This window comes from Nyctereutes procyonoides, unplaced genomic scaffold (assembly GCF_905146905.1).
Source record: "Nyctereutes procyonoides isolate TBG_1078 unplaced genomic scaffold, NYPRO_anot_genome, whole genome shotgun sequence".
Classification (NCBI taxonomy): Eukaryota; Metazoa; Chordata; class Mammalia; order Carnivora; family Canidae; genus Nyctereutes; species Nyctereutes procyonoides.
Genome location: NW_026575146.1, coordinates 73,486,777 through 73,507,792, shown reverse-complemented (window position 1 = coordinate 73,507,792; position 21,016 = coordinate 73,486,777). Strand labels below are relative to the sequence as shown.

The 21,016-nt window shown below is 56.6% G+C and overlaps 4 protein-coding genes across 7 annotated transcripts; all 4 read right to left on the bottom strand.

Annotated features, from left to right (window-relative positions):
* Positions 1 to 84: 84 nt before the first annotated feature.
* On the bottom strand, positions 85 to 1,228 carry LHB (luteinizing hormone subunit beta). The gene is made up of 3 exons (XM_055310236.1): positions 1,214 to 1,228; positions 693 to 899; positions 85 to 374 (listed from the first exon to the last, which is right to left on the bottom strand). Exons 1-3 carry the CDS (start codon positions 1,226 to 1,228, stop codon positions 132 to 134), a joined length of 465 nt encoding a protein of 154 aa, XP_055166211.1. The 3' UTR covers positions 85 to 131.
* A 748-nt stretch (positions 1,229 to 1,976) lies between these two features.
* LOC129500393 (uncharacterized) lies at positions 1,977 to 6,213 on the bottom strand. Its single transcript, XM_055310791.1, has 5 exons — positions 4,584 to 6,213; positions 4,099 to 4,299; positions 3,839 to 4,000; positions 2,958 to 3,085; positions 1,977 to 2,450 (listed from the first exon to the last, which is right to left on the bottom strand). Exons 1-5 carry the CDS (start codon positions 4,710 to 4,712, stop codon positions 2,105 to 2,107), a joined length of 966 nt encoding a protein of 321 aa, XP_055166766.1. The 5' UTR covers positions 4,713 to 6,213; the 3' UTR covers positions 1,977 to 2,104.
* Positions 6,214 to 7,017: 804 nt separating this feature from the next.
* Positions 7,018 to 9,637, bottom strand: NTF4 (neurotrophin 4). 4 transcript variants are annotated; one of them, XM_055310921.1, is made up of 3 exons: positions 9,530 to 9,637; positions 8,451 to 8,574; positions 7,018 to 7,784 (listed from the first exon to the last, which is right to left on the bottom strand). In XM_055310921.1, exon 3 carries the CDS (start codon positions 7,770 to 7,772, stop codon positions 7,140 to 7,142), a length of 633 nt encoding a protein of 210 aa, XP_055166896.1. In that variant the 5' UTR covers positions 7,773 to 7,784; positions 8,451 to 8,574; positions 9,530 to 9,637; the 3' UTR covers positions 7,018 to 7,139. The 4 variants fall into 4 exon arrangements, with proteins under 4 accessions (XP_055166896.1, XP_055166899.1, XP_055166897.1 ...); XM_055310924.1 differs by lacking the exon at positions 9,530 to 9,637 and adding an exon at positions 9,471 to 9,489; XM_055310922.1 differs by lacking the exon at positions 9,530 to 9,637 and adding an exon at positions 9,311 to 9,415.
* A 4,408-nt stretch (positions 9,638 to 14,045) lies between these two features.
* Positions 14,046 to 16,582, bottom strand: KCNA7 (potassium voltage-gated channel subfamily A member 7). The gene is made up of 2 exons (XM_055309555.1): positions 15,926 to 16,582; positions 14,046 to 14,933 (listed from the first exon to the last, which is right to left on the bottom strand). The coding sequence occupies exons 1-2, from the start codon at positions 16,478 to 16,480 to the stop codon at positions 14,118 to 14,120; spliced, it is 1,371 nt and encodes a 456-aa protein (XP_055165530.1). The 5' UTR covers positions 16,481 to 16,582; the 3' UTR covers positions 14,046 to 14,117.
* Positions 16,583 to 21,016: the final 4,434 nt, after the last annotated feature.

Below are 21,016 nucleotides of genomic sequence, written 5' to 3'. Positions count from 1 at the left end.
TGTGTGCATCTACATGCGTACATGCATCCTGAGCCTGACAAAGACCACCTGAGTGCAGTTTGAGAAGCCTTTATTGGGAGGGGAGGGAAGGAGCATCTGCTGGCTCCAGGAGTTGGGGCAGGAGGGGGTCCTTAAAGGAACAGGAGGCCCGGGAGCGGGGGGCGGTCACAGGCCAAGGATTGAGCTCTGGGACCCCCACAGTCGGAGTTGCTGAGACGGCAGGGCCCACAGCGACAGCTGAGGGCCACGGGGAAGGAGACCATGGGGTCCACGCCAGGCGGGCATCCAGGGAGCCGGATGGAAGCAAAGTGCAGCTCATGGTAGGTGCACACTGGCTGGGGCACAGGTGGCAGGGCGGCTGGCAGCACTCGTACCTGTAGGCCAGGAGAGGGATGGGGGGGCATGACTACCTGCCTGTGGTCAGGCCCTCCCCTGAGTTCTCCCGCTGCCCCCCACAGGTCTCAAACTCAGGTGTCCAGCAGACCCTCTGTGCTCTCCCTCCCTTCCTCCCACATGCCCAGCTTTGAGTTCCAATTCCCCAGCCCCTGCCCAGGGGGTGGGCCATCCTTCCATCCCAGCTGTCGTTTTACATCTGATGTGCGCCTGGCCCTGAGTAATTCACCCTGAAGCTGAGGTGGCACCCGTCATTCCCAGTCCAGCAGGGCTGGTCCCCACCATCCCCTGAAGCTCACCATGCTGGGGCAGTAGCCGGCACAGATGGTGGTGGTGAAGGTGATACAGACCGGGCAGGCTTCGTTCTCAGCAGCCAGGGTGGCGTTGATGGGCCGGCACAGCGGCCGTAATGGCCCCCTGGATGCCCACACCCCACCCACACTCAGCAGCAGCCACAGCAGCAACCCCTGGGACAAGGCCAGTGTCTCAGGGCCAGACAGACATCTCTACTCTCAGCCCTTACCCTCCCCCCCAGACATTCAGGGACCCAGCTCCCCTGCCTGATATCTTCCATTCAGGACCCATCCCTTCCACTTTGATTCTCTGCCCCTGATACTCAGGAACCCCAGATCCTCCCACACTGCAGAGTCCCACCCTCAGGCCCTGCTCCACCTGCCTAGGGCCCTCCTGGCAGAAAGCCCACTGGCTGTCCACATCCTTCTAGAAGGAAGCCACCTCAATCAGGTTGTAGGACTCTCCCCTCCTTGTGCCAGCTGAGGCCTGGATGGAGTTGCAAAGCACCTGGGGGCCCTAGTCTTACCTGGAGTGTCTCCATTCTCAGTTCCTCCCCTGTGATGTTTACCTGGTCTTATAGTTGCAGGCTGTGGGGGTGGCAAGGCCACTGGGGGTGGCGGTATGATGGGGTAACCTGGACACTAATCTCTCCGGGGGCGAGAACCAGAAAAGGTCAGGGAGGTGTGCAGGAGTGGCTCCGTGGAATGCCCCTTACCCCCACTCCCTGATAGGCACCCAAGGTGAAGCTGACTTCATGACTGGATCCTCTGGGGCCTCAGGTGCTAGCGAAGTCATGCTTGGGCCACAGGAAGCCCTTGACCTTGCCCAAGGTGGTACAGCCTCGCCTCTGCCCATCATGGCGGGAGTCTGCAAGGCTGGATGGAGCGCGCCCCTTCCAAGGTGACTGGCGGAGACCTCAATCCCCCTCCCCTCCACCTGCCATAGACTGGAAGCCATTCCTGTCCCACAGTTTACTCTCTTTGGAAGGGCATGACTTCAAGATTGGATTCTGTGCCCTTAGGCGGGGTTCCACCTGCATGCTGGCGTGCCTTCCTCCCGCATGGAATTCAGCGGCAGCCCCATCTTCCCCACCCTCAGGCCCCCAGAGCAAACCATCCATAGGCGTGGTTTAGGCCGTTTAACGCAGTTGACTAATAAGATAAGCTCCGCCCCTCTGTCGCGGAGGGCCTGTCCCTCCCCCGAACCCACAGCCCCAAGGTACGTTTTCAGCTCAGCGCCCACCTCCCCCCCAGCCCCCAATCCGGTCAACCCTACGGTCCAGTGTGGGATTCGCCGGGCTCACGACCCAGTGGGCGGGGCCTGGCCGCCGCCTCGCTCCCACGTGACGGGCGGGTTTCCAGACCTCGGCTCCGCCCGGCCGCGGGGGCCAGTCCGGGGCGGGGCTGGCGCTGCGGGCTCAGACGGCGGCTGGCTTCATGCTGCCGTAGCTGGAGTTCTCAGTGCGGTAGGCTTGCGGCACGCTGTAGATGCCCGGCACCGGCTGCCAGTGCGGGCCGCCCCAGGGCAGTTCCAGCGGGCAGAAACGGTCGAGCCGGAGGAGTGGGTGCACTGGGGGTCTGTAGGACTCCTGAGCCAGAGACAACGACCCGCGGTGCGGCACGGCTCTCGTCATCGGGCGGACGTGGGGCACGCGGATCCCTGGCGGCCGAGAAGGGCGCGGGTCATGGCCCCAGGCGTGAGGCGTCTTCTGGAAGCTCCAGTAGGTCAGCGAGTCCTTGGGGGGATATCCAGACAACTCCTTCCTGTTGATGGGGAAGGGACAGCTGGATCCTAGGGTCAAGTCTGAGAGGTTCAGACCTCGCGTTCTGAGGACCCTGTAGATCTGCACTCCTGCGTTCCGAGGCAAGGACACGTTTGTAGGAGTCGGGGACCCCTTAGGAAGGATGGGGCCTGAGGACTGCTAACCTGAATTCCTGGATTCGATGTCCTTAAGGGCCTGGAATTTGGAGTTTTTTCGAACCCTTGGAAAGGAGTATCTCGGAACCAAAGTAGACCCCGCCCTAGATCCCTAGGGCCCCGCCCCTGGTCCCCCCTCTTGGACAAGGCGCAGGTTTCAATTTCCTGAGAGCTGACACTAAGAATACTTGGGCGCTAAAAGAGGTAGGGCTGGGGCCTGAACTTCCGGTTCTTGAGTGTGCAGGAACTGAATGAAGGTTGAGGCTACTGAGTCGGACAGGGGAAACTGACACCTAGGGTCGGCATCCCGCCAGCTTATGCTGGGGGCCGTGCGGGGCGAGGACCCAGCTCACTTCGGGTAGGCCCGGAAGTCCTTGGCCGAGGTGGTCAGATAGAGCTGACGACGGTCCAAGATGCCCTGGTCAGATACTGTGAAAAGCCGGCCGGCCAGCTCGGGGTTCTTTGTCCAGGGGATTAAAGCCTGACGAAGATCCGGGGAGGAAGGCATGAATGAGCAAGAGAGAGGTTTCATACCGCATTCCAGGACCTGGGTCCCAGAACTCAGGATCCCTCCTTCGACCCAACAGGTTCTCACATTCGCCTGCAGAATTCTTCCTGACCAATCAAACGCAAGCCAGTGCACTTTAGCTTCGCTACCCAAATCAGAACCCTTATTAGGGATGCTCCAAAATCCTAACATTTGAGGGTCAACACATAGCCCAGCCCCCAGCCACAAAAAAAAAAAAAAAAAAAAATCTTTCCAGGTCCGCCGCAGACTCCCGGCTTCCACCTCCCGCCGCTGGAATTCAAGCCGCACCTCGGGCAACCTTTCCTCTTTGCTCATCCTCTCCAGGAAAGCCTAGCCCCGCCTCCTCCCGACCGCGGCTCGGAAAGTTCAAGGCTCGCCCCCACGTGCCCACCGCCGCTCTGCTCTGACCACAGCCTCGGAACCCCTTCCCGGCCCCGCCCCGGGGATTTACGAGTTGTGGCCCCAGCCTCCCAGCTGGGATTATGGTCTCCAGCCCTCTCCGCCTCCTGACCCTACCTCAAAAGGACGGAGCTCCACCCCAGACTCTGTAACCTGATTCCGTCCCAGACCTTTTGGTTAGGACCCCGGACTCAAAATTGTCCACCCCAGGGTCTCCTCGTCTGGTCCTCAGCTTCAGAGCCCCTCCGCCCCCGCCCCAGGCGCTACAAGCTCTGTCCCACGGTGGCAGCAGGTCTTCTCCGCTACCTGGGAAGGGCCTCCGCGGAGGTGGTCTGCAAATTCCAGGGACTGGGGCCCGACGTGGAAGGTGGCGGGCTGGTCCAGGCCCGGCCAGCCGGTGTACTGAGCTTTCATTTCACTGCACTGGGGCTTCGCGATCAGCGGGAGGCGCCAGCCGCGGTGTCTGAGCTGCGGGAGGGCGACGCAGGGTTCCCACGTGAGGGTGCAAGGCACTCCACTGCGATCCCCAGCCCTGTCCCTGCGGACTCTGCATTCCAGAGCCTTACCTTTTCTGCTAAATCCTTGATCCCCACAGTCCGCGTGGGGTCTGAAGGCTCTGGGGCCCTGGGCTGTGCGTAGGGGCCGCCCTGGGTCTTAGGTATGTAAGCAGAGCCAGAGGTGGTCTCCCATCTGCTGATGACCTCGTCAAAATCCCAGACGTGCAAATCCTGCTTTGCGGCCGCGGGCAGGGGCTCCGCGACCGTGGACTGGGAAGAAGGACTTCAGCTAAAAGAAGTCAAGTCCAGCCTACCAGCCCTGACCTCTCCCAGTCAGTCCCCAAAACTTTCCTCCCTCCAGGTCCAGTCATCCAGGTTTCCCTGGCCCCTCTTCTTTCAGACCCAGGAGTTGGGGACTCTCCTTCAGTCAGAGAGGAGTCTACGCCCCCAATCCCCTTTTCTCTGGGCAGGTGTCTGGATCCCCAGGCCTCTCCTTCAGACACAGGGGTCTGGACCCCAGTTTCCTTCTAGCCTGAGACCTAGGGTCCTCTTACCTGCATGGTGGGCGGGGGAAAGGGCACAGATGGGATAATGTGGTGGGCGACACTAGTGCTGGTGAGATGCCAATTGGGCCAGGACCCAGGCGCCTCCGTCCCAGCGATTGGGGGCCATGGGGGGGCCATAGCGCAGAGCTAGGGTCCGACCCACCATGGGTCCCTCCCCTGCCGGGTAGCCGCGCAGGAGCCGGCTTGTTGTTGCTGTCGCCCCAGGTAACAGAACCCGCCCCCCCCAACCAGCCAATAGAAGGCCTGCAGGTGTGTGGATGGATGGATAGGGTGAGAAAGAGACCCAGGCACAGAGGGACAGGGACTTTGAGGGAGGGGCCCGGAAGCTCAGAGAATTGGGGGAGGGGAGACCTAGAGAGAGGAAAGGGCTGTGAAGGGCAAGTGGGAGGAAGGGGAAATAGAAACTCAGAGTTTTAGGGAACTTTAGAGATGTGAGTTGGGGGAGACAAGAACCCAGAGGGGGAGGAGAACAGAGACCACCCACTGCATCAGGGAATCCATGAGAAACAGCCCTCTTTCTGAAGGGGTCCCAAATCTCTCAGCCCCCTCCTCCTTCTGCCAGGCCTGCCTACCTCTGGGGTAACGATTTCCAGACTTCCCTAGGGCGCTCCCTCCCTCCCTGTGTGTGCTGAAGGAGTCAGCCTGGGGCTTGGGCTTCGTCTGTCCTGCCTGCCTGCCTTTGATTTGGTTGAAAACTTCCACCTGGATATGGGGGGTGGGTGACAAGGGAGAGACCCACAGACAAGTACACAGGGAAATACTTAGCAAAAAGAGAGGGGAGGGAGGGGATATGGAAAGAGCTTTGATGGGAATGAAACACAGAGGAGAATGGGTGAGAGACAGTGAATGAGAAACAGAGATAGAGAGCCCACTGACCCAGAGATGAGACAGAGAGGGAGGTGACCAAAAAAAAAAAAAAAGAGGGTGTGAACCACAGACCTGGAAACTGAGTCAGCCAGGCACCCCACCCCCGCGCCGCCCTGGCATTCCTACCCTTCCCAGGGGCCCCAGTCTGTGTTGGTGGGGGGTGGGGGATGGGGGATGTCTGTGGTCTCTGTCTTTAGCCTAAAGCTGGTTATAAAAGAATGTGTGTGAGGGATGCCTGGGTGGCTCAGCGGTTGAATGTCAGCCTTTGGCTCAGGGCGTGATCCTGGAGTCCTGCGATCAAGTCCCACATCAGGCTCCCTGCATGGAGCCTGCTTCTCTCTCTGCCTGTCTCTGCCTCACGCTCTCATGAGTAAATACATAAAATCTTTAAAAATAAATAAGTAAAATAAAAGAATGTGTGCATGTGTGTGTCACACACACACACACACACACACACACACAGGTAAGATATGGACTGGTGATGCATGAAGGGGTCTCCTGAAGGTGTGAGATCTACCCCTGACTTCCCTTGTCATTTCCTCACTTTAAAGACTTTTTGGTTGGGGCACCTGGGTGGCTCTTTGGTTGAGCATCTGCCTTTGGGGTCCTGGGATCCAGTCTCGCATCAGGCTCCCAATGGGGAGCCTGCTTCTCCCTCTACCTGTGTCTCTGCTTCTGTGCATCTCTCATGAATAAATAAATAAGATCTTTATAAAAATTTTTTAAAAATAAAGACCTTTTGGTCATGACCTCTGCCTCCTTGGCTCCCATTAGCTCATCCACTAACCCATTCTTCAGATGGGGAAAAGTGAGGCTACTTTCTGCAACCTGGCCCGGGTCCCACTGATCCCCTCACTCCAGCCTCTGGGACCACTTCTCCTTTTGGAGTCTCCTGAGTCCACTCAAAGCCTATCACTGCCCATGTGACTTCTGATCCTAGCCAGGAGTCAACTGGTCAGAACCTTATGCCATACTCAAGTTGTACAATTCTAAGGGCTATTTCTTTCCCAATATGGGTAAAAGTTGGGACAGAAAAAGAGGAATCAGACAGAAACCTGATCCAATTCCCCAACAGGGTTAAACTCTCTAGCATCCTGATCACTTATCTCATCCAATCTTGCTTGTGCTCCTACTGTGATGGGTAGCTCACTACCTCAAAAGAGAACATTCTAAGACAACACTTGCTCCATCTGATCAGGTAAGATTTCTCATTCAAACCCCAGCTTCCAGCTAGTTGCTTGTATGTCCCAGTTTTTACACTCCCTCACCCACTTCTTGACACATCACTTCCTTGTCACTCTTTCCAGGGTAGGCAAGATGTCCTCTGAGATCAAGTGGTTTGCAACTTAGAAACCGATGGCCTCCTATGGTTAAATCTACCAGAGTTGGTCTGACAAATTGTGTATTAGCACTGATAAACAGTAGACACTCAGAAAAAATATTGACTGTTATTATCATCACCCTCAAGTTCATCCAGAAGAACTCCTATTCATCCTTCAAAACCCATTTGGTTTCACCACCTGTCTTGCATGGATTGCACTCAAACTCAGAAGGCTGTGATTTTGTGACCATTTTACAAGTTCCCAAAATGAGGTACAGCACACCCAGGCCGCCCCTGAGGTCACTCAACTGCCAGCTGTCTTCTTCCTCTGCCCGCTTAGTTCTTGAGCCTGGGCCTCAGGCCCGACCAGTCCGGCTAAGGAGCGTGCAGACACAGGCAGTGTCAATCCGAATCCATCGCCAGCCTACGCGGCCCTGGGCATCAGCGGTCAATGCCCGCACATAGGACTGCTTGGCCTTACACTCAGATACCCAGTGCCTCCGGTCCACACCCCGGCAGCCCCCTCCACTCGCACCAGGGCTGCTTTCCTCAGCGCTGTCAGCTTTGCAGCGGGTCTCAAAGAAGTACTGGCGAAGGGGGCTGCCACCAGCCGCAGGAACCTCGCCCAGCACCTCCACCTCGCGCCCACGCAGGTCCACGGCTGTCCGGCGGTCTGTCACCCAGCCACTGACTGCATCACACACAGCCAGCTCTCCCCGGCGACTTGCTGGTGCTGTCTCACTCACCCCTCGCCGAGTGCGATTGGCAGGGCTGCCTGCTGGCTCCCCAAAGGCCCCGGCCTCCAGCAGGAACAGCAGAGGGGGCCCGGCAGGGGCGCCCCTGGACAGGACTACTCGGGGGGACAGGAGATCCCACTCAGGCGCTAGAAATGGGGGTAGTGGTAAGGGTGGGGGCTGGGGCTCCATCGGGACACTGGGGAGGAGGAAAAGGAAGAGGATGGGGAGGGAGCAGGAGGCACTGGGGAGCATCTCGCTGAGCACCTGAGGATAGAGACCGAAGCTGGGGTTAGAGATGAGCATAAAAACTAGTGTGGGAGGGGGCCCCCCAATGCCAGAACCATGGGGGAGGCCTTTGTTCTAGAACCTTGGGGGGACCTTATATTCTAGGACTCAGATAACGCCAAAGCTTCTAGGTTAATCATAGTCTACTATGGTTACTGAAAATAGCCAGCAAATCAACAAATGGATAAATACAGGCTCAGAGAGGTGAGGGACTCATATGAGGTCACACAGCCAGCAAATCCCAGAGGTAGGACTTAAGCCCTGTCAGAACAACTGCATTCTGCATCCTACCCCCACAGGGGATGGGGACACTAAGTCCTGCAGCCTAGAGGAGGTTTGGGGTTCCAAAATTCGGAGAAAGGCCACATTCCAGAATCCTCACAAGACCCAAGTTCAGCTCAAAACTGCCAATGAAAGGCAAGACATTTCCTCTCGAGGCACCTGGATGGCTCAGCAGTTGAGTGTCTGCCTTTGGCTCAGGGCGTGAACCCAGGGTCCTGGGATGGAGTCCCATATCCAGCTCCCCGAGGGGAGCCTGCTTCTCCCTCTGCCTATGTCTCTGCCTCTCTGCAATATTCTGGAAGTCTGTGGTTCTGGGAAAGAGCGGTGCAGAGAGAAGTGGGAAGCAGCAGGTGGTTACCAGACCTGTCAGCACCTCCTCCACCTCCAGGCTCCAGGGCTGGGGGCCCCCAGGCTCTGGGGGGCCCCTATGGGGGACACAAGTGGTCCCCTCTTTCCTGACATCTCAGGAGAGGGAAGGGGCAGCCACCTAGGGGAAGAAGGAAACAGGCAGGTTGTACGGGCAAGTGGGGGAGGGGACCTGAACACTCTCCAGTGTTCCTCTTAAAAGTGTAGGGTACCCAAGAGTCAAGGCCAAGGTCCCCCAGACCAGAGTCTCCCCTTCCCAGAGGCCCCTTCCCTGACCAGGTGATGGCTCCTGGCTGGGATGGGAAGCAGATGGGAGAGGTAGGGGAGAGGAGGGGGGAGGGGGAGAGGTGGGGGTGTGGAGAGAAGAGGCTGGAAAAGATTACATCCTCCAGGGCCCATTCATCTCCCAGACAGGGCGGGGGCGGCGCTGGTCTGGACACCCGGGTCCCCAAGGGCCCACACTCAAGAAGCCCTGGGTCCCTGAGGCTGCTTCCTGGAATGTTCTATCCTCACAGGACAGGCCGGGGCCCGTCCAAGACTTCTACCGCACATACCTGGAGTGGCTGCCTGCCTTGGCTCCGAGATGGGGAAATGGAAAGAAGGGTGTGAAGGGACCCGACCATGCTGATTCAACCTCAGACCAGAAGTCCTGGTTCCCGGCTGCCACCTCCCTCAGACCCAAAGTCTCCTCCGTCGGGAGTCCAGATCCCCAGCTCCCTCGCTCCCACGCTGGGGTCCAGGCGCCCAGCGCCCTCCTCCCACAGACCCAGGAGTCCAGACCCCCAGCGCCCTCCTCCCTCAGATCCGGGAGTTCTGGAGTTCAGGACTCTCTCCCCCAGGTATCCAGAACTACGTACTCCCAGAGCCCCTCCGCTCGAGGAAGATTTGGGCTGCGGGTCTGGTCTCCTGAGACCCCGCACACGGTAACGGGCAGCCCGTCTGGGGAGCGCTCCCCTCCTGCCTCAGTTTCCTCCGCCAAGCCCCGCCCCCGCTGGCCCCGCCCCCGTCCCTCCCTACCCGGGGGCAGGGCGACCCGGACGCCGGAATCCCGCGGGAGGAGGCGCGGAGGCTCTTACCTGGGGCGCCCTCTCCGGCTCCTCCGCTGCCCCTGGCGCGGCGCGGCTCCTCCTCCCGCTCGCCGGCTGCAGGGACGCCCGCTCGCCCGCCGGCTCCGCGCTGCACACGCTCGGGAGGGCCCGGGAGGGGGCGGGGGCGGGGCGGCGCCCGACGGCGGAGGAGGGGCCGGGGGATCCCGCCTTGCACGCGCGTGCCGGGACCTCGGAAGCCCGGCCTGGCTCGCTCAGCTCCTGGCCCGCCTCGGCCCCGGGAGGCCAGGCGCCGTCCCCCTGCTCCCACAGACCCGGGGGTCCTCACCCCCAGCACTTCCTCCCTCAGGCCCGGGAGTCCGCGCCCCCCGCCCCCTCCTCCCTCAGACCCAGGGGTCCGGGGCCCCCCGTCCCCTCCTCCCTCAGACCCGGGAGTCCTCACCCCCAGCATCCTTCCTTCCTCAGACCTAGGAATCCTCATCCCCAGCCCCCTCTTCCCTCAGACGCAGGGGTCCGGGCCCCCAGACCCCTCCTCCCTCAGACCCGGGAGTCCTCACCCCCAGCATCCTTTCTCCCTCGGATCCAGGAGTCCTCAACCCCAGCTCCCTCTTCCCTCAGACCCAAGAGTCCTCACCCTCAGCCCCTTCTTCCCTTTTCCTTCAGAACCCAGGAGTCCAGGCCCCCAGCCCCCTCCTGCCTCAGACCCAGAAGTTCTCACCCCCAGCCCCCTCCTCCCTCAGACCCAGGAGTCCTCACCCTCAGCCCCCTCCTCCCTCAGACCCAGGAGTCCGACCAGCAGCTCCCTCTTTCCTTAGAGCCAGGAGTCTGGGCCTGAGATCCCTTTGCGTTCTTTTGCCAATGAAGTGTCAATCCCTGGGCAGATTCCCACCCTCTGCTCTCATCCCCACTTTCCCAGGAGCTCTGGGCCAGACATTAACCAGCTGGACTTGGGCAGCGATAAGGCCCAAGGCCCTGGGAGACAGTGGATATGGGGGGCTCTCCCACAGAGTCCTCTCTGCTGGAATTTCCTGGGTGGGGACTGGGGAGAGGGTCTGTCCTGCGCTCAGATAAGAAATTCAAGGTAATACGGGACTCAGAGATAGACAGGGGTATGATGTGGGAACACGAGGACCTGCTCAGAGGAAAAAAAAAAAAAAGAATAATGACAAAGAAAGATGGGAAAGGCACAGAAACGGACAGAAAGGGGGGGACAGAATTCCAGGAGGGGGGCAGAGACCGCGAGAGGAGAGAGACCCTAGGACAGCCTGAGGTCAGAAGGAGTTAGAGTCCCGGGGCCCCCTCCCCCCTCCCTGACCCAGGGAGCTATTTCAGGAGGAAAGCTGATACCCATCTTGGGAGGGGGGCGCGGGTCATCCCATGCCCCTCCACCAGCCTAAATATAGCATGGCCAAGTGGCAGGAAGGGTGTCCCCGCATTAGGGTGTTTCCCTCTCCTTTTCCCCATCCCAGCCAAGGCGACATAGAAGGCAGTTGTGGTTGTTTATTGAGGGTGGGGGAGGGGCACTTCTGAGTCTTTGAGTGTCGCGTCGTCGGGTAACCTCCCTGACCTCTCCCCACTTCCCCGCCCATCCTTAAGCACTCACAGGTCCCACCTTATACCAGAGAGATTCTATATATAACTTCTAGGCTCTGATGGGGTAGTACAGGTGAGTTTTCAAAGAAAAGTAAACAATCTCGGTACACCCTCCGTTTGGGCTCTGTGCCTCCTCTCTGGGTATCTATCCCCTTATCCCTCTCTGTCTGGGTATCTATCCTCCTCCCTCTGGATCTCTGACCTCTCCCTCTCTGGTTGCCTTCCCAGCTTCTGTGGATCTTGCCCCCTCACCCTCACCCCCATTTCTGACCCCCTCCTAGGTCACTGCCCTCCTGGTCTCCCAACTCCCCTTGGATGCCCTCTCTCGGGGTCTTGGCCCTGCTCTGCCTGCGTCGGTCTCCAATCTGGGTCCCAGACTCTGCCTTGTGTGTTTGCCACTGTGAGGGGAGGGGTCTGTCTCCATTTCTGTCTCCGAATGTGTCTTTCCATTTCAGAGAGGGCACCTAAAGATTCTCTTGTTTTCGATCTTTATCAAACTCTTCTCACACAATTTACCTCCTTCTGTTGCTCTGTATAAACAGGGGTTGGATTAGATCAGGGGTTTCCAAACTGAATTTCTTGGCTACATTCTGAGTTGCCAAGAAGGAGACTCCATAGAGGTATGTGTCCCCCCCCCCCCGCCTTTTTTTAAAGATTCTATCCACTTATTCATGAGAGACACACAGAAAGAGGCCAAGACACAGGCAGAGGGAGAAGCAGGCTCTCCCTATGGGGAGCCCTACACGGGACTCAGTCCCAGGACCCCAGGATCACAACCTGAGCCAAAGGCAGACACTCAACCACTGAGCCACACAGGTGCTCCTGAGGTGTGCGTCCCTTAAACCAGGTCCCCTCTGATGTGCCACATTACATCAAAGTGCATCTAAATGATATTTCATTTGACAAGAAAAGAGGGGGGATAGATGGCTAAAAAGAACAACAACAATACTCCGTAAACCACTGGCTTTAATAAATTAATACAATAAAGTACTTTGAATGATGCTTGGCACATAGGAAGCCCTATATGTGTTAGTGATTGAAGCATCCTGCTCCCCCTCCTCCTCCAAATGCCCTTTTAGTACTGAGAGACCTCTGCAATTATTTGGCTTCATGACCTTGGGTTATGCCCTCCCCTCCGAGACTCAACTTCTCTGTAAGACACGAGGCTGGAGGATTCAGGGGGACCTGTGCCAACCAGCAGGCTGATGGGACAGGTGGGGTCAGGCAGCCTGCCACAAAGTCCTAGACCCTGGGGATGTGCCACGAGACCCTGGGAAGCCACTCTTATGCTCTGAGGCTCTGGTTTCTCCCCCTGGAAAATTGAGTGGGCTCCCCAGTTTGTCCGACATCCTTCCTGAGCTGTGGGAGGATAGCGTGGTGCACCCTGATTTGAGATCTCTATGTGATTCCATGGAAGAGAGACACTGTATCTCTTGGGTTCAGAGGCACTGACTTTTTCTGTGCCTTTTCCTTTTTTGGGTTATCTTTCTCAGGGGCGCTCTGATCTGGCTCCAACTCTGGTGTCTTTCCCTCTCTGGGTGCTTGACAACCCCCCATCTCTATCTCCCACTCTTGGTCTCTGTCTCCCTTTCTCTTTGGACTTTATGACCACCTTCCTCTAGGTCTCCATCTCCCCATCCCTCTGGGTCTTGGTCTTTGTCTCCTTCTCCCTAAATCTCTCTTCCTCTCTCTTTGGGTCTTTCTTTCCTCTTCTCTGGGTTTCTATCTCTTTCTTTGTCTGAGTCTTTATTACTCCCCATGTCTCTGTACCCTCATTTGAGGTTCTGTCCCCCCATCGTGCCTGTACAGAGTAGAGTTTCTCCCCTTCTCCCCTTCCCTTGTGGCTCTGACCTACATATTTGGAAGTAAAACTGTAGGGAGGACAGATAGAGAGGGAGTGAATGGCGAAATGAAGCAGGTGTGGGGTAAATGGAAGGAGCAACTACATCTTCCTAGCTCCCCCGGAGACCCTCTGTGTGAACAACTGAATCAAGAGATCTAGCACCCAGCCCTGCTCCTTAGAGTGACGCTGGGCAAGTCAGTTCAGTTTGTCTTGAAGAGTCCATAACAGCACACTTGCTCCCTGATACATGATTCTTCCCCAGTGTTGTTATTCTTGGGTCCTGGTGCTACCACTAAATGCAAAACAAACCAACATGGCCCTATGGAGCCCATACACAGAGTCCAACTCAACCTAACTAACATTCCTACAGGACTCACAATGACACAACTTGGTGTAACTCAACTCAGCATGGCCCTACAAGACTCACGTGGTTATACAACTCAATCTGATTCACCTCAGTGTAGCCCCCAAAACCTCCAGCTACATTACCCTACACAATTCAACCCAACAGAACCCTGAAAGACTCATACCATCATACATTCCAACCCAACTTAACCTTACATGACCTAGAAAGCTCACATTCAATCATTTGACTCCTTGTATTTCTACATGACTCACAAGTTCACAGAACCTAAAATAATATAGCCCTAGAAGAATCACAAAGCCACACAATTTCCAACATGTCTCAACTCAACTCCACAACACCATGCATGAACACGCACTCAGTCCCAATAATGCTGTGGGTGACCACCTAACTTGATCCAAATTGGCCCTAGGGGGCTCATAAAACCACAGAATCCTGCACAATACAATTGGACAAGACTCACCCTGACTCAACAACACAGCCCAACCCAATGAGGACCTAAAAACAAAATTATGTGATCAAATCTATCTCAACACTTACCACAAAACTCCATATGTCTTGCACAACCCAATGCAACACAAGCCAATGGAGTCTCCCCATCAACTCATTATAACTCATTGCCATTCACCGTCACTTAGGGAAGTGCCCACGGGAGCTACCAAACCACAACTCAAGACCCAACAAGACTTGGTGTTCCCCAACTTGTTACCACTTAACCTAGTTCTTCCTAAGCCCAACCCCCTCCCCCTAACCTTCCCTTCTACCCCTCCCTCCCTCCCTCCAAGGAAATGTGAGGTCCTGCAGACCTCAACTGTTCCTCACACTTCGGTGACCATATGTTTCCCAGGGGGTGCCCAGAGAGGAGGTGGTAGCTCAGGCATCTCTCCATCCACCAACCCCCCATTGACCTTGCCGTTCAGTGGGCCACAGGGATGCGTGTCCACGTGGCTGTACATTCCGGCCTCTTCGCCCTCTGTCTCCCGGTGGTAAAAGTAGCTGAAGTTGGAGACAATGACGGGCACTGGCAGGGAAATGGTCAGCACACCAGCGATGGCACACAGAGAGCCCACTATTTTGCCACCTACAGTGACGGGTGCCATGTCTCCATAGCCAACTGTGGTCATGGTGACCACTGCCCACCAAAAGGACTCAGGGATGCTGGTGAAATGGGAGTCCTCCCGGTCGACCTCGGCAAAGTAGACGGCACTGGAGAAGAGGACCACACCGATGAAGAGGAAGAAGATGAGGAGGCCCAGCTCACGCATGGAGGCCCGTAGTGTCTGGCCCAAGATCTGTAGGCCCTTTGAGTGCCGGGACAGCTTGAAGATTCGGAAGACACGCACTAGTCGGATGACTCGTAGGATGGCCAGTGACATGGCTGGCTGGCCTACACCCCGCTGCCTCGCTAGCTCGGTGCCTAGTGCCACAAAGTAGGGTAGGATGGCCACAAAATCGATGAGGTTCATCACGTTCTTGAAAAAGGCTGCCTTGCTCGGGCAGGTTGCCAGGCGCACCAGTAGCTCAAAGGAGAACCAACAGATGCACAACGTCTCCACGACAAAGAACGGGTCATCGAAGGGCATGCGAGACAGGGGTCCAGGCAATGGGCTGGAGCCATTCAGCCGAGCGGGGAACTGCAGGGAGGAAGGGGTTCAGAGAGGACCACACCAGGGCTGGGCTACACTGGAACAGCCACATTTATGGTTTAAATGTCCAACTACTTCTGTACAAATTGGTCAACAGTCATTGCCCCCAGGCCTCCAGGGACTCAGCTGTCCTAGATTCCTTTCCAGAACCCTAGAGATCATCCCTTCGTGGCTGACTTTATGGTGCCTGATCCTTTACTGGTGAGGCCTCCTGAAATGGTGCCTGACTGGGGCTCAATCTTTCCTTCCCAAAGTCCCACTCCCAGCTTTGATTTTCCAGATGGGGAGGGTCACCACCCTGGTCCCACTTCTCTGTGCTCCGCTCTCCCCAACCCTGGTCTTAACTGCAATGGCTAAGGATCTTCTGTGTATACCAAACCCTGGGGCCCCCCTACTCTCATGGCCCTCAGCCTGACTTTGTGATGGATTCCTCCTACTTCAGCCTTCAGGCCCCACTCCAGTCTCTAGCTCCCTCAAGTCCCAGTCTCACCACCTCCAGCCCATCCTTCTGTTGGTTATTGCCAGCTGCTGCACAGCCCTCGACTTTCCAGTCTATCACCCCTCAGCTTCATTTCTTTACGTACCTATCTTCCTGCTCTCCCTCCCCGGGGCAAGCTGGTTTCTCACCCGTCTCAACCCCTCCCTGTGATAGGGAGGTCCTCAGAGTCGGATCCTCTGGCCCCGCCCCCACTAGGCTATCCGTTCCCCACCCCCAGCCCGGCTTTAAAAGGTAGATCCCCCAGATCAGGTTCTGTCCCTGGGTGGCCCACCTCTGAGCCTCTTACCCCACCTACGTAATGACTGGCGGGTCCCCCAGTAAGCCCCCCGGGCCCCGCCCACCCACAGCCAGGCCCCGCCTTCCGGAGAGGCCCCGCCTCCCATTGCCCCTTACCCCTGCCTCGTAATTGGCCAGATCCCCGCGGACCCCGCTCGGCTCCTCCCAAGCCCCGCCTCTCTCCGCTCAGGCCCCGCCCCCTCACCGGGCCTGCAGCAGCTACCGCAGCGAGCCCCGGGTTGTAGCGGTCGTCGCGGAAGTCGGGTAGGGTCTCGAGGCAGAAGACGACGATGGAGACGAGGATGACGAGCACGGAGACGACGGCGAGCACTCGCGCGGCCTGCGAGCTTTCGGGGAACTCGAAGAGCAGCCAGAGCTGGCGCGCAAAGGCGCGGCGGGGCAGGGGGCGCTCGGGCGGCAGGGGGCAGCCCTCGTCCTCGCGCAGGCGCGCCAGCGCCGCCGTGCCCAGCCCGTAAAAGGCCACCTCCTCCAGGAAGACGTCGAGAGGCACGTGCGCGGGCCGCCGCAGCCGCCCGCCCGACTGGTAGTAGTAGAGCACCGCGTCGAAGCTGGGCCGGTGCCGGTCGAAGAAGTACTCGCGGCGTGCGCCGTCGTAGAAGCGGCCGCGGCGCGCCGGGTCCCCCAGCAGCGTGTCCGGGAAGCGGCCCAGCGTGCGCGCCCGCGTCTCGAAGCGCAGCCCGGCCACGTTGAGCACCAGCCGCTCGCAGCAGCCGCACGGCGGCGGGCACCGCGGCTCCATGGCGCCCGCAGCCCCGGCGACCGGCGGACGGACGTGTGGCCCCGACGCCCGACCCGGCCCGGCCCGGCCCCGCCTCGGCCGCCGCCGCCGCCGCCCCAGCCTGGTGTCCGGTGTCCACGCGTAAAAATAGCCTGGCCGTGCGGCCAGGGCGCGGGGGAGGGGGCGCCTGACCCCGAGGGGCAGAGGGCGGCCGTGCGCCCTCTGCCGGGGCGCCCGCCCTACCCGCCCCACCCCCACCCCCACCCCCGCCAGCCACAGTTCCCCGCGCCCATCCCGCTCTCGGGCCCCTTTCCCTCTGTCTCTCTGTCCCCCGGGATCTCTGTCCCGCGTCTCTCCTGAGTGTCCGCGTGTCTCTTGTCTCTTAAGAATATCCGGACCCCTCTGTTGGAGTCACAAACTTCCACGTTATCTTGTGTGCCTCTGCGTCTGGCTGTGTCTTCATTTTGAGGCTCTGTCAAGGGCTGTATCTGAGTATCTTTATGGGTCAGTTATCTCTGCGTTTTGCCATTCTAGAGGACTCTGTATTTGGGGGCCTCTGTCACATGTCTGTGTCTTGGGCTCGGGATTTCCGCCTCTGACTCTTCTTTCTTAGGGGCGTGTCTCCGTTTATCTCTATCTCCCTTGGTCTCTGTCCCTCCCCTCGGTCGGGATCTCTTCTCATGATCTCATAGCCCTCTATGTCTCTGTCCTTGGGTTAACCTGGGGGCTCCCCTGGGTCTCTTTCCCTGTATTTCTTTTTTTTTTTTAAATTTGTATTTATTTATGATAGTCACAGAGAAAGAGAGAGAGAGAGAGAGAGAGAGAGAGGCAGAGACACAGGCAGAGGGAGAAGCAGGCTCCATGCACCGGGAGCCCGACATGGGATTCCATCCCGGGTCTCCAGGATCGCGCCCTGGGCCAAAGGCAGGCGCTAAACCACTGCGCCACCCAGGGATCCCCTTTCCCTGTATTTCTGACGTACTGATTCAGAGTTTCTGTTTCAGTCTCCGGAGGGCTCGGTTCTTGGAGTCCTATCTCTGAGTCTCTTTCTGATCGTAGGTCAGCTCTGCCACCGCCCTGGTGGTCACCCCGTCCTGGAGATGCTCCAGCAGCTGCAAACCATGAGCATGTGCCCCTACACCCAGTTCCTCCGCCAAGGTCTCCACCTGTATTCTTGGTCAAACATTCGGAGACCCAGTGAAGCCTGAGCTGTAGACATGGAGAGGGCAGAAGGAGGCCGGGCCTGCCAGGAAGGGGTGGGGTGGGGGGGGAATAGATGCCAGAGGGTCACTGAAGGGACCAAAGGACAGACGAGGGCCTTCCAGCCACCGGTGTCCTATGACACTGCGTAAAAATAGCCCCATCTGATGGGCTTGGCGGGGAAGTGGTGAGGATTGGTTACCGGGACTCCAGGGAATGGGGGGGGGGGGGGGGGTTCCGAGCGCCCTCTGCTGGGCGAGTGTAGAGAAACACTAAGGTTATAGGACTCCTGCGAATGCTGGCACTCTCTTCTGTCTTCGATTTCTGGGAAGCTATGTTACCATTCCTCTGGATTTCCTTGTCCCTCTCTCTGGGTTTCTATCCTCCTCCTCTCTGTATCTATGTTTCTGTTACCCTCAGAGACCCACAAAGAGCGTCTCTGAACTCTGTGTGAACTGATCCTTTCTCCCTGCAACCCTGTCCTGCCCCCTCCTACCTGCAATGGGTGCTCCTCCTTGGCCTTGTTTCCAGACTGTTCTTCCTCTTTCAGCTCCTCTGACTTTTTATTTTTGGTTTTTATTATTACTATTATTTTGTAATCTCTATGCCCAATGTGGGGCTTGAACTCAAAGTCCTGAGATCAAGAGTCACATATGCTCTACTGAGCCAGCCAGTTGCTCTGTACCTCAGCTCATTTGGAGCTCAAGCTATCCACAGACACTTCCTATCCTTCCCTACAGAACTTATCCCTTTCTCTCTGGCCACTCCTGCTCTTGCAAGGAAGATTTTATTTTAGTTTTTAAAAAGATTTTATGTATTTATTCATGAGAGACACACAGAGAGGCAGAGACACAGGCAGAGGGAGAAGCAGGCTCCCTGCGGGGAGCCCACTGCAGGACTTGATCTCAGGACCCTGGGATCATGCCCTGGGCCAAAGGCAGATGCTCAATCACTCAGTCACCCAGGCGTCCCACATGGAAGATTGTAGATCCCGGTTCCCTATCCCTCATTCTAAAGCTACTGTCGGGATCCCTGGGTGACGCAGCGGTTTGGTGTCTGCCTTTGGCCCAGGGCGTGATCCTGGAGACCCGGGGTCAGATCCCACATCGGGCTCCCGGTGCATGGAGCCTGCTTCTCCCTCTGCCTGTGTCTCTGCCTCTCTCTCTCTCTGTGACTATCATAAATAAATAAAAAGACTTACAAAAAAAAATAAAGCTACTGTCATAATTCTTAGTAATCTCAATATCCCCACAGATGATCCTACTAAAACCTGACTTGTAACTGGACTGTCTTTTCCCAAAAGGACCCCATTTCATGTCCTGCAAGGTAATCCCAAATTTTGCCACTGCCTATCTCATGGCAATTGGGGTTTTGGGTTTTGGTGACCCCTCAACTAACTGAACATCTCGAAAGGAACACCATGTGATTTCCAAGGTTGGATCATGAAATGCAACTTTTGGCTCCCCTCTTTTCCTTGGGACACACACAGGCCAGAGAGTGAGGTCCATGTGGAAAGGACCCTAGGTCACCAGCCCTTCGCCTTGGCTAAATTCGCAGCTGATCACCAGCATCAACCTTGTGAGTGAGCCATCTGAGGAAGCACATCCTCCTGCCCCACCCAGGCTACCCCTGAGGATGCTCCCAGAGCAGAGTTGGCCCTCCCCCACGTTCCCTCCAATCCCTGCCCAGATTGCAGCTACGGTACCAGAATAAATTATCTTTGTTGTTTTCAGCCATGTGGTCTTTGGGTGGTTTGTTACAAATGCTGTGGCAACAGATAACCAAAACATGGTCTCTTGGTACTCTGAGCTCATCAATCTTGCTCACTGCCCTACCCCAGCCATCTACTTTCTTTCTTTTTTTTAAGTTTTATCAAGCTAAAATTCACATTCACCCATTTAACCTGTATGACACAGCGGGCTTTACGTGTATCCGTAAGAGTTATGCATCCAGGGGCACCTGGGTGGCTCCGTCAGTGAAGTGTCTCCCTTTGGCTCAGGTCATGATCCTGGTGCCTGGGATTGAGCCCCAAATCAGGCTCCCTGCTCTGGGGAGCCTGCTTCTCCTTCTGCCCCTCCCCCTGCTCATGCTCTCTTCTACTCTCTCTCATAAATAAAATCTTAAAAAAAAAGAAATCTTAAAACAAGTTGTGCATCCATCACAACTTGACATTTTCATTAACCCCCAGAGAAACTGCACCCCTTAGCTGTCACCCAATCATGCCACACACTTTCAGGGTCATATCTTTGTCCTTGTCATTCCCAATAATGACATTTCCTCCAAACTGTTTGTTTGTATTATCCTGATCTCTTTTCCCCATGAACTGCATTTAAGAACTTTCGAGCCTGCCAGCACAGACAATGCATTGATCTTGTTGCCTTTTCATTACCTCTGGCTACCCACACCTGTCCTCACTTTCCTCTTTTCTCTCCCTCCACTATTCCATGGGCCTCCAATAAAATCCTTCACTTTCTTGTATCTTAAACTCACTTGACTATGACCCCCAACTAGGGCAAGCATTGTACCAAACTCTAACCCTGGCAAATCCTTCTCTCATCTACTCTGTGCTTCCCAGGATGGGGGCCTCAGGGGGCTGGACCCTATATCCCAGCCCTGCTACATGTCCCTCATTGGTACCTTCTGCCTCCCCCGCACCCTGGGCCTCCTCACCTTCAGTCAGCTGATCCTCTCTCCAAATTCCACTGAAAACATGGAAACTACCAGAACCCCTAAAGATGTCTACCTCCTAATCCTTAGGCACCTTTGAATTTATTACCTTACCTGACACAAGGGACTTCATTTAATCAAATGAAGCCTCCTGAAAAAAAAAAAAAAAAAAGAAGAAGGCTCCTGAGTTGGAGAGATTTTCCTGGATGATCAGGGTGGGCCCAATGTAATCATAAGGGTCTTTATAAGACGAGGATGGGAAGGTCAGATTCATAGAAGATGTGAAGATAGAAGTCGAGGTCAGAGAGGAGAGAAGATACTACAATGCCAACTTTATTTTTTAAAAGATTTTATTCATTTATTCATGAGAGGCGCGCACACACACACACACAGAGGCAGAAACATAGGCAGAGGGAGAGGGAGAAGCAGGCTCCATGCGGGGAGGCAAAGGTGGGACTCGATCCCAGAACTCCAGGATCATGCGCTGAGCCGCTGAGCCGAAGGCAGACACTCAACCACTGAGCCACCCAGGCATCCCGCCGACTTTATTTTTAAAGATTGTATTCGTTTATTCATGAGAGATACACAGAGAGGGACAGACATAGGCATAGGGAGAAGCAGGCTCCCTTTGGGGCAGACGCTCAACCACTGAACCACCAAGGCACCCCTACAATGCCAACTTTAAAGGTG